Here is a 12,856-nt window from a genome sequence, read left to right as displayed (position 1 = left end):
ACAGTTTGATCATTTGAAAAAAGAAAATACTATAGATACAGCTTACCATGCATGGAAGTTGCACACTATTTTTGAAAAAAACAAAATTTGCAGCAATGTATAACTCCCATATTATTAACAGTGATTGTTCAGCACTCCAGGATTGTGAAATGCTTTAATCCTTGCTATAAGGATCAACCATTCATGTCACCATTTGTAGAATTGACAGATAACAACACAAGGGTTCATGACAGGTCGGGCAAGAGAGAGTGTATGTGTGCAGCATGTTCCTAGAGACATCTTGCAACACAAAAGAGTATCAATAGTCAATGCACTCTTTGAAAATATAAAATAGACTAGGACCTCTCAGATGGAAGGGTTAGTGACACACGCTTGCTTGCCAAGGGGTTTAGAAGTGACAGATCCATCTCCTGAAAACGCCACATAATATTTTAAACCATTATGAGAGAGAGATTGGACATGAAACCCCACAAAAACCCTGGAAGTCAGAAACCCTAAAAATTGAGGGTGGCCTACAAAGTGGACATTTAGAGGGCTATGGATGGGGATATATCTACCAAATGGGTAGTATATACTAACTTGGCTTCAGTATATATTCTCCAATAGCCCCCCCCCCAATGCACACAATGATAATGATAATAAAACCATGATCAAACTAGGGATCTCCAATAAGTGGATGAAATCAGTTAAGATTACTGCAACAAAAGGATAAATACTGAACTCAATGATTGGTATGAACCCCACTCTCACACACTATTGAATCAGTGCCACAAAAGGAGCTTGTTTTAAAATATTCAAGCTTTGCATTTCATTTGTTTGTAATGGAACTAAATCTTGTTTTTTTTATGTTGTTGTTTGCATAGGGGTCATTATTGAAACAAGAAAAGTTCTGTTGTGTGATGGAATGTCCATGTTTTAATATAAGTAATGGCTTTAGTTCCACAAAAGGGATCTGCACATACCATGGGGCCTCCCCTCCCCCCAATGAAAGGATGATTCCAAAGGAGAAAGGGGTAACCCATGGAACAAGATACTCCTCATTTTCTAAACTCACCCCACTTTTCAAAAATATAGTATTTTGAAATTAATACCAAAATGAACCGCGTTGATCCTTACAATTGGAGGAAAAAAAGAGAGAGCCCAATGTAACCTTTCAAGGATGGTTGGAATGTGGTTCCAACGAGAGCCAAAAGTTGCCTTGACAAGAATTCCGTTGCTGAATTTGAGGCAACCATTAATACATCATATAGGAGACCGCAAATGACAAGCTATGTGTCTGAAGTAGGCCTACCGCACCCCTAATTACGCGCAATTTTTGGGTGACGTGGCAAAGTGCTTGGGCGTGGCATGGTGACATGGCAGTCGTGGAATCACCCTGGTGGGCTTCCAGTCCAGGTGGACGCGGCGAGTGGCCACCAGTTCGACGCTGGCTCCCTCGATCACCCACCTTCTTCTTCTTCTTCCCTACCCCGCCCTACGACGTTAGCATCACAAATTTTGGGCCGCCACCATACCTCGCACCGGAGAGCCTTTTATCCCACTGCCTCGCACCACCATCGCCCACTCAAATAGATCCACGGCGGCACAAATCTCACCCGGTTTCATGCGGTATCGAGCGAGAATGACTAGTTTGAATCCGAGCACGCGCGCAAGGGCGATGTGAAGCTTGTGTGTTCGGGAGATTCCGATCCCCTTTGCCTGTATTGCATGATGTCGGGTGGCGTATGGGGTCGTGCTCTCGAGGATTGGGTGTTAAGGTGTTGCTCATTGGGCGCCAGGTGATGAGTTGTTGCTCATCGATCCACGCCGCGGTTGAAGTGGGATCAGATGTAACAACTGGTTGATCTCAAGGAAGGGGGTGCATAGATTGATGTTCTTGTTGGAGAATTACTTGTCGAACGGTCTTTCTCTTATGAACCTTGTTGGATCTGCTCCCCTGGCATCTTGAGAAAGACAGAAAGTGTCCAGATATGTCAAGAACAAGTGCACAGCGAGTGCGCGAGAACTAGTTACATACTTCAGGGGAGGTCTCACGTATCCAGCTCTCGGTTCTATTACAAGTCTGAGAGCACATGTACTCCTCTACTGAAGGGTTATATATATCTTCTCTTTCATGGAGAATCAGGTGTGCAGAGCTGCTTTGTTTTTTTTAAACCATCAGGTCGGGATTTGAGATGCATGCATGTGGAAAAAGGTTCGAGCTTAGCGAGCTTGCTTATGTAGTAATTGGCGGGATGAGCCTAATATACCGTTCTTTGTACACCTGAGTGCACCAGATAATTCAGTGTTCCTCTTGAAGGCACAAGTTCTTACTGATAGCTCCTAGTTGTCTAAATTCGTGCTCCCAACTTCTCAAAAAAGCGATTTGTGAATAATTCACGAGAGTTCCGAAGTTGAAATTGGGGTTTGGTTTTGGAGAACCTTCGTTTTAGGATCATTACCTTGTGATATCCAGAGGTTGATGTTGACACAGAGTTGGTTCGCTTCAGAGGAAGTCTTAGTTCTTCTCACCGTCGGTACGCATGTTCTGGGGTCGACGTGCATCAGTCTCTTTTAGTCACAGTTGCGCGTCAAGGCAGCAGCAGGAAGCTCCAGGACAAGGCTCTCCCTTCGAACCGTTTGACACTTGGCAACCTGAACTTGAGCGGCGTATGCACAAGCATCTCATGAGCGATTGTTGTTGTTAAGGAGGTTGCAGTGGGGAAATAACTCGCACTATATATGTAGACTGAGCATCATAATTGCTGCAGCATCTGAGAAGACGGGTGGCGTGAAGCACAAGCTTTGTCACACTTGAAGGAAGTGAGGAGGAGTTCAAACACGAGATGTATAAGTACTATGTTGAGCTAGTCAACGGGAAAGTGAGCGTCCTTCGTATGAAGATGTTATCTTAGGAAGATTTCCACGAGGAATTCATCGATCGAAGCAGTTTTTGTTGGACAAATGCAGAAGCTTGTGAAACCAATGGTCACCGAATTTCTCTATCCAGTCCCACTTGTTCTCACGCATTGCCCTTCCATACTCTCCTATTCGTCCAACCAGACCCGGTGTTGTCAAAATCACCCAATTTAGCTCAAATTGAGTCCTGCGCTCCCTCGTGTCCAAACAAGAGCGACCATCTCATGGAATAAGTGGTAGGCTTTGGCCTGGCCATTGTCTCAACCCAATTCATTACGAGAATAGGATAAGTCACTGTTAGAGAAGCTTCACTAGATCTTACCACGTATAGTTTACTTACATATTTGTATAGCAGATAACCTAGGCTTCATCGTTAAGAAGTCCTGTAGTACTTTTTTCTCATACTCGCTTCTACTCGGAGATATACATGTATCATTGTGCTGGTGTATATACATGCTTGTTTTAAATCCAGTTTGAACTTAATTTCTGGTGTCACAACTTGATAGTTGCAGTATTATGCTGCTTTGAGATAAAATAGTCGGCCAGTTGAAGGAATCCTATACAAGGTATTTAGAGGTTCTTGGCTCTACAAAAGCAACATAAAATAACCTCAGCAGAATTTTCAGGCATTTTGTGAAGTAGATATAGATATGGTGATATTAGCATCACCTACTGGAGGGCCGGTGACCCAACTCCAACTGCCACCAGGGTTCCGGTTCCATCCCACCGACGAAGAGCTGGTGCTGCATTACCTGTGTCGGAAGGCCGAGTCTCATGTCTTCGCAATTCCTGTCATTGCGGAAATTGACCTGTACAAGTTCGACCCTTGGGACCTTCCTGGTATGCCTACCTTGTCCCTATTTTTTTTGTGAAGTCAATACCATCATGAGGGTTAGTAATTTAATTGTTCCTACAGTATGGCAGTAAATTCAAAGCATAACTGTTGCTTTTCCCAGGACGGTGATTTTTCATGGATCAATTACCAGTGTTTTTAGAAGTGGGTTACGTTTTGGTTCGTCTCCGGCTTGTGTTCGACCGTTTATTTTGACGGCTGAGCATTTTTAAGCTTCTCGCAAATTGAACGGAAGTTAGTTATTTAAACTTCTGTGTCCATGTGATCATTAAACACCGAGGTTGGAGTATAATTAAAACTTTGCTGCAGGAAAAGCAATATTCGGAGAGAGAGAATGGTATTTCTTCAGCCCACGAGACAGAAAGTACCCAAATGGAGCCAGACCCAACCGAGCAGCTGCCTCTGGGTACTGGAAAGCCACAGGAACGGACAAGCCAATTCACACGTCCGTGGGAGGCATTCGAAAGATTGGAGTGAAGAAGGCCCTCGTGTTCTACAAAGGCCGTGCTCCCAAAGGTGTCAAGACCAACTGGATTATGCATGAGTATCGGTTGGCAGAGGGTGTATGTGCTTCTGTACATGCTCACAGAAAAGGATCCCTTCGGGTATGTGCTTTTCTCTATCACACTCTTTTTGTTAATTTCGTGGTGTTCTGTTGTTTAAAATATACTCCAAAGATTGTGCGCTAGATTTGCACTGGTTATGGTGCACAGATTTAGGTCTCCATTCCCGTACAAAGATTATTAGTTTTTATTAGGCCAGGAAGATAAGCTTGGCCAAAACTTTTTGACTTGTGATGCCCTCGTTATTAGGAGATTGCAGCTATGGGTCAAGTTATCCTTATGTGTTCAACTTTGTTGAGCTTTGGACCTCTTGCCTTGTGCGGTGCTGAGTGTGCATTTGGCGACGTGTTGTAGGATGGTGCTGTCACTAATTCTGTGCACATTCCACACGTCAATCGTATCTGAAGGCGATTGTTCATGGTGCTTATGATTTTGTTTACATTCTGTGCGCAGTTGGATGATTGGGTGTTGTGCCGGATCTACAAAAAGAGTACAAATGCACAGCGTACTGGCAAGGAGCGTGATAGCTCTTCTTGCGTCGAAGAGGTAAGTAAGCTCTCATTTGGTTCGCATTCATGATCGTAACTGAATAAGTGTCCTTATTCTGAACCAATTAAAAGATGTCGTCGAGGCACGAATGTCAACATTATCTCTGTTAGGATTCGAATATGTGGAGGAACTTTGCTTTAGAGCAGATGTATCTCGTGGTGTGACCCTTTTCCGGTCAGTGTGTTGGCGGCCATGGCCAATCCTTACTGAGCAGATCTCTTGTTTCGTCCTTTTCAAGCTGCTTCTTGTCTACTTAGTTGTCAATTGAAACAGTGTGCCCTGCCGATTTCTGCCATTCGGAAGCCAATATCTAATTAACTAATGAGATATTGGCTTCCGAATGCTGCATTACAGTGAAGACATATGTTGCAACTTGATATAGAGAGTTTTCGACTATGGAATACTACTTTGATGATTCGAAACATGAAGTAATGCGCATTGATAACCAAATTTTGTAATTCCACTGTAAAACCACAGCCTGCATTGCTTGTTGGGCTAAGCTAGTTGTCGGTCCCAGACCTATTGTCTTGCGGCACATCCTGGCACATTCTAGAATCCAAGGGCCAGTGTGTATGTACTATCGGAAGTCCTGTAGTCTGTGCGGCTATTCTCCATGAGGATTTAAATGATTGGCTGAGGATTGCTCGACAATTAGTAAACTTGAGATGAGTTCTGTCTACGGATATGGCCACAGTATCATCACTGTTATCACTGAGGTGACATGCATGGTGCATTCACGCACCTTACACATGAGCCTCGAGTGGTCCCTTATCTGAAACATGGTTCATGATGTATTCCTGCCAAGCACACGGACTGTGCCTGACTCGGCCTTTCCTTAGGCCTTGTCGCGGTCATTAATCGTCATGCCTTAGCCCTGTGGTCCCAGAGTAAAGGTTAGATTGTCGCGAGATTAACCTCAGTTGGGTCAAGGACACAGTGTGATGTCGAGAGTACTGTATTGATTTTTGCTTCCGGGATTGATTGTTGGGTAATCTTGACGATGCAACTACGTGAAAGTTATTAGCTATCTTCCCCCCCCCCCCCCCCTTTTTTTTTTCCCCCTCCTTCTGATATTGGGATATTTGTGGGAATTAATAGGTGCTAGCTTCGTTGCCTGAAATTGGCGAACCCAAGCTAGCCCTACCCCGCCTGGGCTCCTTCACTGGATTTTCCGAACCCGATGACAATCATTTCGTAGAGGGTTTACTGACTGGAGAAAACAAATCAGTGGAAGTAGAATCATCGCCCGAGTTCAAGAGGAACATTCTAAGTCTTCAGAGAGGACTGCAACCCCACCAAGGGACCGTGGGCAGCCACACATTGTTGGGGTTCAATTCAAAGCTGCCGTTCGGCTCGAAGATGGCCCGGTCCATGGATGGGCTGTTCGACAACCAGCAGTTCGACAAGTTCAATCGACAAGTACTGGAGCTCGGGCCGACTTCCTCCCAGAGACCTACGACTCTTAGTCTGCGACAGCCCGCTTCAGACAGCGCCATGCGTCAAGTGGAGAATGTTCTCATGCCCCTCCGACCTGGCGTGGGGACGATGCCTGAGAATAGAGCGATCTCCGATGAGGAGGTCCAGAGCACGTTCCGGTCAACCTCGATTGGCCAGTTCTCTGGTGCCAGTAACAACGAAGGTCTGGAGTCTATCTTCTCCTTCAACTACGAGCAGCCGCGCGCGACCATCAATGCACTGCTTCCTGGTTCAACCACAGGTCCCAACACTGAATTAGGATTTTCAGGAGGTAGCTTGAGCGCTAGCCCACCTCAATACACCAGAGCTCGCGCACCTAATTACAGTTACAACCCTTCAGCGTGAGATCAGCAGTTAACCCAGTGACCAGTTAAGTAGTGTAATCTGCAGGCTGCCATGACGATCATGCATATGGTTGTAGTGTGCATAGAGCAGATTGGAGTTCGACTTGAATTAGCGGCTAAATTAGTTCGTTGCTGTGGTCATAGCTAGCCTCCCGAGCAAAAGAAACGATGACACATTCACTCATGACCTTTACGCGGGTTCTCTGACCAGGGAAGTCCACCCAAGTCATGCAGTGACAAAGATATGGGTAGTCCAGTATATATGTATGCACAATCACCATAGTAGATTCAGGAAATTGTGACATTATAGACAATGAGGTAAACAGGACAGAGGCAAGGAGGAGTCACAATCATTTCATTACAAGATTTAGTTCGGAATGCTCAATCCAGATGTCTGGCTTCGTAATTGGTTGTTACAAGAACCCCTGATTATAAATAGTGATACATATTGAAGAAAAAAGCTTGTACAGAATTGAACTTGAATGGTCTAGGAGTTGATAGAATAGCAGATTATAAACCAAGACCACACCACTGTAAGATGGCTGTTTTGTCAGTAATTCCAAGTTGGCTAGTATTAACAGGATTTTTTTTACGAAGCGTGTGAATCTTGAGATTAAGCTTTCTTGTATTGGTTGTATTGTCGCGACAATGCAGCATATTTCGAGGCTAATATATGGGTTGTCAAATCTACACAAACCAATCACAGTTGTCAAGATACACAAGGTGTATGGGTACCTCAAACCTACAAAAATCACTTCCAGATATCTCAACTAGAATTGGTTCATGATTCTGCATCATGTAGTAGATTGTTTAACTACAAGTAGGACTTCATCCGAGGTCTTGGCAAAGACTGCCCTCCATCAGCAATGAAAACATTCGCCGTGCTGTAATGCCCAAAGTCACTGACAAGGAAAGCAATAAGAGCTTCAATGTCACGCACGGGATGCGTCCATCTCTGCGAGGGCATTTTTTTCGCAAACTTTTGCACCTCCTCATCACTTTTCGAAGCTAACATGGGATCTATTTTCGATAAGCCCCTTGCGACTGCTGCAACCATGATGCCGTACTTTCCCAGCTCCATTCCCATGTACTGTAAATTAGTATCAACACCATCCAGGGTTCTATCAGTTAGTAAGCAAACACTGGGATCTAAAGCAAAAAGCATCAGTTGTACAGTGCTGGTAATGCAAGTCCAAACGAGGGAAATGGCGCAAACTGGCATCGAGAATTGATTGTCACCTTAGCTAACTGATGAAGGCCAGCCATAGCAGTTCCGTGCACAGAGACTCCTGGATAATAACCTCTTTCAAGGCCCGTAATGTAAGTAATAAAAAGTATGGAACCCTTTGTCTCTGGTGCTTTCATTCGTTTTGCAAACACTTTCGCTACCAGCCAAGGCGCCTTAAGGTTGACTGTCATGGTTTCGTCCCAGTCTGACTCACTGTGTTCCAATGGGGACTTAATAACATCTACAGAGGAAATCGTATTTAAGCTTCAGCTTCTCAACACCCGACTACTCGCCCAGGAGGAAAATAAAAGGAAAGAAAAAAAGAGAACGAGAAAGAAGAAGAAGTCAATGATTGATGTACTCTTCAATTATGCACAGAGCCTCACGCATTCGCAAATAGAATAAATTTCGATTCTCATAGAGGCAATTACATAAAGTAATAATGATGGCAATAATAACAATACTATCCAAGGGTACGTTTTCGAAACTTATATGACAACCATTGCAAATTTTTCAACTTGTAACGACAAATTACGTACCTGGAACAGTGGAGCAATATATAAGGACATCAATTTTTCCGAAGATGTTCCATGCTCGACCCACTGCTGCATCAATGCTTTCCTCTCCTCCTCTTACGTCCAATTCCACTTTCCCAAGTGCCTGCCATAAATCAGATACTCTCAGCATGAGCAAGCTACTAGAGTTTTTGTACTTTTTATTCATCAGAGGAAAACCCTGTAGAGAATAAACACATGAACCGCACAAACGAAGAATCTCCAAACATAATCTGCCACTAAAATGAAGCCTCTTTCCACCACAATTAGAAGCCAGTAAATCTCTTACACGAGCTGTCGCAACCAAATTAATGATCTCCAGGATTGTATAACTAACAGCACTAGGCCTGGACATACCAATTCATAGAAACGGGGCTTCTTGAATGCACCAAACTTGACTTTACTGCCAACTTAATATTCTCAGAACTGCCATACCAAGTACAAAAAAATCTATCGAGACGAGATTGTGGGCATGCTCAAAAAGTAACGCTTGCCCAACTGCGAACACATTTGAAAACAATTCAGCGGACCAAAATCACCATATCGTTGTCAGGAATCAGGTTGGATGAATCTAAACAGTAAGCGACCCTCCACAGCTACAAGCACATACAGCAAAAGGGAAAACGACGAGAGGGCGAGATACCTCCGCGGAACCAAGATCGTTAACCGAGGTCGTACTCTGCAAGCGAGACAATTTTCCGGCGACGACAACACGGCAACCCCGTTTGATTAGAGGAGCTCCGAGTTCATAACCCATATCTTGTGCAACGCTCACCAGAAGAATCACCTTCCCTGCAAGCGAGGAACCCAGTGGACCTGCCATGATTCCGATCTGATAAATTCCAAAAGTCGAAGCAAATAATTAATTGGTGAGCACCGAATCCCTCCTGTACGAAGCGTGTGTTGTACAACCAACCTCGGCAAGATGTAAAAAAAGAAAAGAAGAAGAAACTAATAATACAAGGATGCGGAATCCTGGTCTGCTTGCTGCAGCCTCCCAAGAGATGGAAGCAGGAGGCACCGTAGAATCGAGCGACACGTAAAATGCAACATTCCATCGTATTTTGTGCACAAAATGAAGAGCAGTTTCGCTACCCTTTCGGCCCCGCTCAGCGCGTGATAAAGTCCGATCGAATTGCGAGTCGACTGATGAATCCGTGTGTCCCTATTTATCTAAGGTGGATTTTTTATTTAATATTTAGAAGAAAAATTAGTATGTAAAATAAAAGCATTTTTTCCTTGATATTTGCAACAAACCCAACTCAAAAAATAGTTTATCTAAAAGTTTAAGAAAAATAGTGCAAAATTGCTTTAAATATCTATATTTTTTTTCATATTTGTCAAAATATTATTATAGAGATGTAAGCTCACACAATTAAAATGATGATAAGAATAAATATGAAAAATGAATAGTCCATTTTATGGCATCTTCTCACTTTATACTATCTCCAAAAATCAAGGCTTCTAAAAGAAAGTCTTTTTTTTTTTTTTTTTTTTTTTTTTTTATCGAATAAAGATATTTATAAGGATTTTACACAATGACCTTTAAAAAGAGGCTTCTAGGAAGAAAGACCCTATGAAAATCATAATAAAAGAATGATTTGGTTGATATGATGGCCTCCTCTTACTTAATAATATCTTTAAGAGTGGGTTATTCTTTAAGACAACTTTCTTTAAGAGTGGGTTATTCTTTAAGACAACTTTTTTTACTACAAAAATAATTTTTATAAGAAATTTAAACCATAATCTTTAAAAGTAGGCTTTTAGATCTAAAAACATCTTAAGAGGTGATAAATATAGTTATTGGTTTGTCAACAATAAGAATTCAATGAAGGAAAATAAATAAATAAGACTTTTTTCAATTAAAAATGATAAAATAAAAATAAATATATATATACATATTAAAAAAAAATTAGAATGGCTATTGCCAAAAGATAAGAAAATTAAAGACCCTTGAAACTAGACTAGTAGCAAGAAAAGAATTGACAAGAGTGAAGAAAGCTTCACTCTTGCCTCAATATACATTATCTATCTAAGAGCTACATGACAATGTTCTCTAGGACCTCCAACACATGTTTCATATATATATATATATATATATATATATCTCACATTATTAGCTTGTAATACTAGCCACAAATGTGTGTAATATGTGGCTAACTTGTTGGCCAAATTTGTAATCTATCAATCACATATATACATTTATAAAGGTAAAACCTCATCCTTAAAAGATATTATGAAATTAATATACTTTTACTTATTTCTATCTATTCATATTACTTAAGTAACTGTTAAAATCAATATGTATGTTTGTGACATATCCTCCCTTCTAGAAACGAGTTCCATAAGAAATGGTGATCACATATTGATGAAGTCCACAATGCAACAAATTATATTTGCTGCATACTTTGATTATTGTTCCCTTTGAAGGTAGTTGATAGGTCCTTGTAGCTACTGATAATGTTTAATTTTAGGACAAAAAGACTACCTTATTATTTAATCATTATTGAGGCATGTATAACTTTTTTTAAATAAAATATTTGTTATACCATCAAGAGTTGTTCATATCTCCAATAAAATCACCAAACATTGAGAATCTCTTTTAAGATTGTAATACCAAATGCATTGTATCTTGCCATCTATTTAAGAAAGAACATGTTGTTCTTTAGGATCTTCATCTTAATTATGTCGTCTTAAAGACTATGACAATCACAATATCTCATCTAATAAATCAATATACAATGGTTTTTGAATCAAATCTATCGATTGTAGATTTTCTATCTTATTAGCATTACAAAATACAAAGAATTGATAATGAAAGATAGAAGATAGAATGCAATTTTCATTGAACATCCTTTGTTTAATAGTACAAAATTGCTTCACTCTTCATCTTGGTTTTGATAGATTTTGTTCATAAATTTTTTTAATCTTCTCTGCTATATTTACAAGATTCTTTGTTGGCCTCCATATACGTTCACTAATATTGTATCTATACCAATGAATACGATATTTCAATCTATTTTCATGTTGCCTTGAGTCTAAGACTTCTTTTATTTCAAACTCTTGATTATTATCTACTTTTATAAGATGTAGTGGCATTTGTCTTTTTTCTGAGATATTCATTGTCTTATATTGCTCAAGAAGAGATACATGAAATATAGGATGGATCTTCATAGACTATAGTTGATGTAATCAATAAGCAATTGGATTGACTTCTCTACATATAAGAAATGCTCAAAGTGTTAGGGACATAGTCCTTAGACCTTTCTAGAGACAAGTTTCTAGAACCTTTTAGAAAGAAGTCTCTAGAAACTTCCAGAAGATTCCTTGAATATTCTCTTAGAATATTCTTCAAAGATTCTCTAAAGATTCTTCAAAGATTTCCTAAAGATTCCCTTAGAAGGCTCTAGAAGATTCTAGGAAGTTACTTGAGAAGCTTCCTAGCTCTTGGGTAGTTGCTCGAAAAGCTTCATAGTTCTTGGGAAGCTTCTTGATGCGCTTCCTTAGAACCATAGGCCAGTAGTATATATAGGAGTCGAGGCTGAAGAGTTCTTCAGTCTCGACAACACATCTCTTGGAGTTCTAGCTCACCTTTCTGGTGTTGTTCTTGTACTCATCTGTTTAATCTAGTTCTACCACTTCTTCTTGAACTTCTTGTTAGATTTCAAGTCTGTATTTTGTGTCCGTGACAGTTTGTCGAGACTACCTTTATCTTAATATCAGAGCTGAATCCTTCTTGTTTGAGAGCGGATTACCCCTCTTCTTGAAGGTATTCTAGCGCTTTAGGGGTTGCGGATTACCTTCCTCTAAACTGATATTTTCTCAATCACAATATCAGAGCTTAGTTCTTTGAGGCAGAGAGTGGACTACCCCTTTCTTTGGAGATACTTGAGCGTTCTAAGGGTTGCGGATTACCCTCTCTTGGACTGATATTAATTCCTTCTTTTTGTTTAGCATAGCTAGTAGAAAAGACTGTTAACATCAATTTCAGAGCTTTGCCTTCTTGATAGAGTACGGATTACCCCTCTTCTCGAAAGCATTGAGGCATTTTTAGAGGTTGCGGATTACCCTCCTCTAAAACTGAAATCGTTTAGTGTTTTTTTTTCCTTTTCTCCGAGTAGGTTTTAGTGACAGGTAGTGCTACAATTTTCTCCCAGAGACTTAGCAATTTCTTCTTCTCTCAAAATTTTAATCCATCTATTCTCTAAATATGGAAGTAGACCAGGTCATAGACAGTGCATCTCCACAAGTAGACAATAGAGTGGCAACTCTTGCAGATCTTCAAGCTCTTATGAATAGTGTACGAAAGGAGATTACATTTCTTCGCAATCCAAGTAAAGAACCTCAAATTGATCTAGTGACCGAAGAAGCTAGACGCAAAATTCATAGCC

At 40.9% G+C, this 12,856-nt stretch overlaps 2 protein-coding genes across 2 annotated transcripts; one reads left to right on the top strand and one right to left on the bottom strand.

Annotated features, from left to right (window-relative positions):
• Positions 1-1,491: 1,491 nt before the first annotated feature.
• On the top strand, positions 1,492-7,279 carry LOC112279431 (NAC transcription factor NAM-B2). The gene is made up of 4 exons (XM_024513855.3): positions 1,492-3,738; positions 4,061-4,356; positions 4,768-4,860; positions 5,962-7,279. Exons 1-4 carry the CDS (start codon positions 3,549-3,551, stop codon positions 6,682-6,684), a joined length of 1,302 nt encoding a protein of 433 aa, XP_024369623.1. The 5' UTR covers positions 1,492-3,548; the 3' UTR covers positions 6,685-7,279.
• Positions 7,280-7,284: 5 nt separating this feature from the next.
• Positions 7,285-9,490, bottom strand: LOC112279432 (uncharacterized). The gene is made up of 4 exons (XM_024513856.3): positions 9,109-9,490; positions 8,451-8,571; positions 7,923-8,152; positions 7,285-7,773 (listed from the first exon to the last, which is right to left on the bottom strand). Exons 1-4 carry the CDS (start codon positions 9,286-9,288, stop codon positions 7,498-7,500), a joined length of 807 nt encoding a protein of 268 aa, XP_024369624.1. The 5' UTR covers positions 9,289-9,490; the 3' UTR covers positions 7,285-7,497.
• Positions 9,491-12,856: the final 3,366 nt, after the last annotated feature.

Source organism: Physcomitrium patens, chromosome 3, assembly GCF_059467195.1.
Source record: "Physcomitrium patens ecotype Gransden chromosome 3, ASM5946719v1, whole genome shotgun sequence".
NCBI classification, from domain to species: domain Eukaryota; kingdom Viridiplantae; phylum Streptophyta; class Bryopsida; order Funariales; family Funariaceae; genus Physcomitrium; species Physcomitrium patens.
Note: the sequence above shows the minus strand (reverse complement) of the source record. Positions and strands in the feature narration are given on the sequence as shown.

Bases quoted from the DNA above. Each gene is read 5' to 3' on its own strand.
- LOC112279431 (XM_024513855.3), top strand. From the start codon at position 3,549: ATGGTGATATTAGCATCACCTACTGGAGGGCCGGTGACCCAACTCCAA. The intron at 3,739-4,060 runs GTATGCCTACCT...ACTTTGCTGCAG, and splicing joins CGACCCTTGGGACCTTCCTG to GAAAAGCAATATTCGGAGAG. The intron at 4,357-4,767 runs GTATGTGCTTTT...TTCTGTGCGCAG, and splicing joins ACAGAAAAGGATCCCTTCGG to TTGGATGATTGGGTGTTGTG.
- LOC112279432 (XM_024513856.3), bottom strand. From the start codon at position 9,288: ATGGCAGGTCCACTGGGTTCCTCGCTTGCAGGGAAGGTGATTCTTCTG. The intron at 8,572-9,108 runs GTATCTCGCCCT...GATTTATGGCAG, and splicing joins ACGATCTTGGTTCCGCGGAG to GCACTTGGGAAAGTGGAATT. The intron at 8,153-8,450 runs GTACGTAATTTG...TTTCCTCTGTAG, and splicing joins ATATTGCTCCACTGTTCCAG to ATGTTATTAAGTCCCCATTG.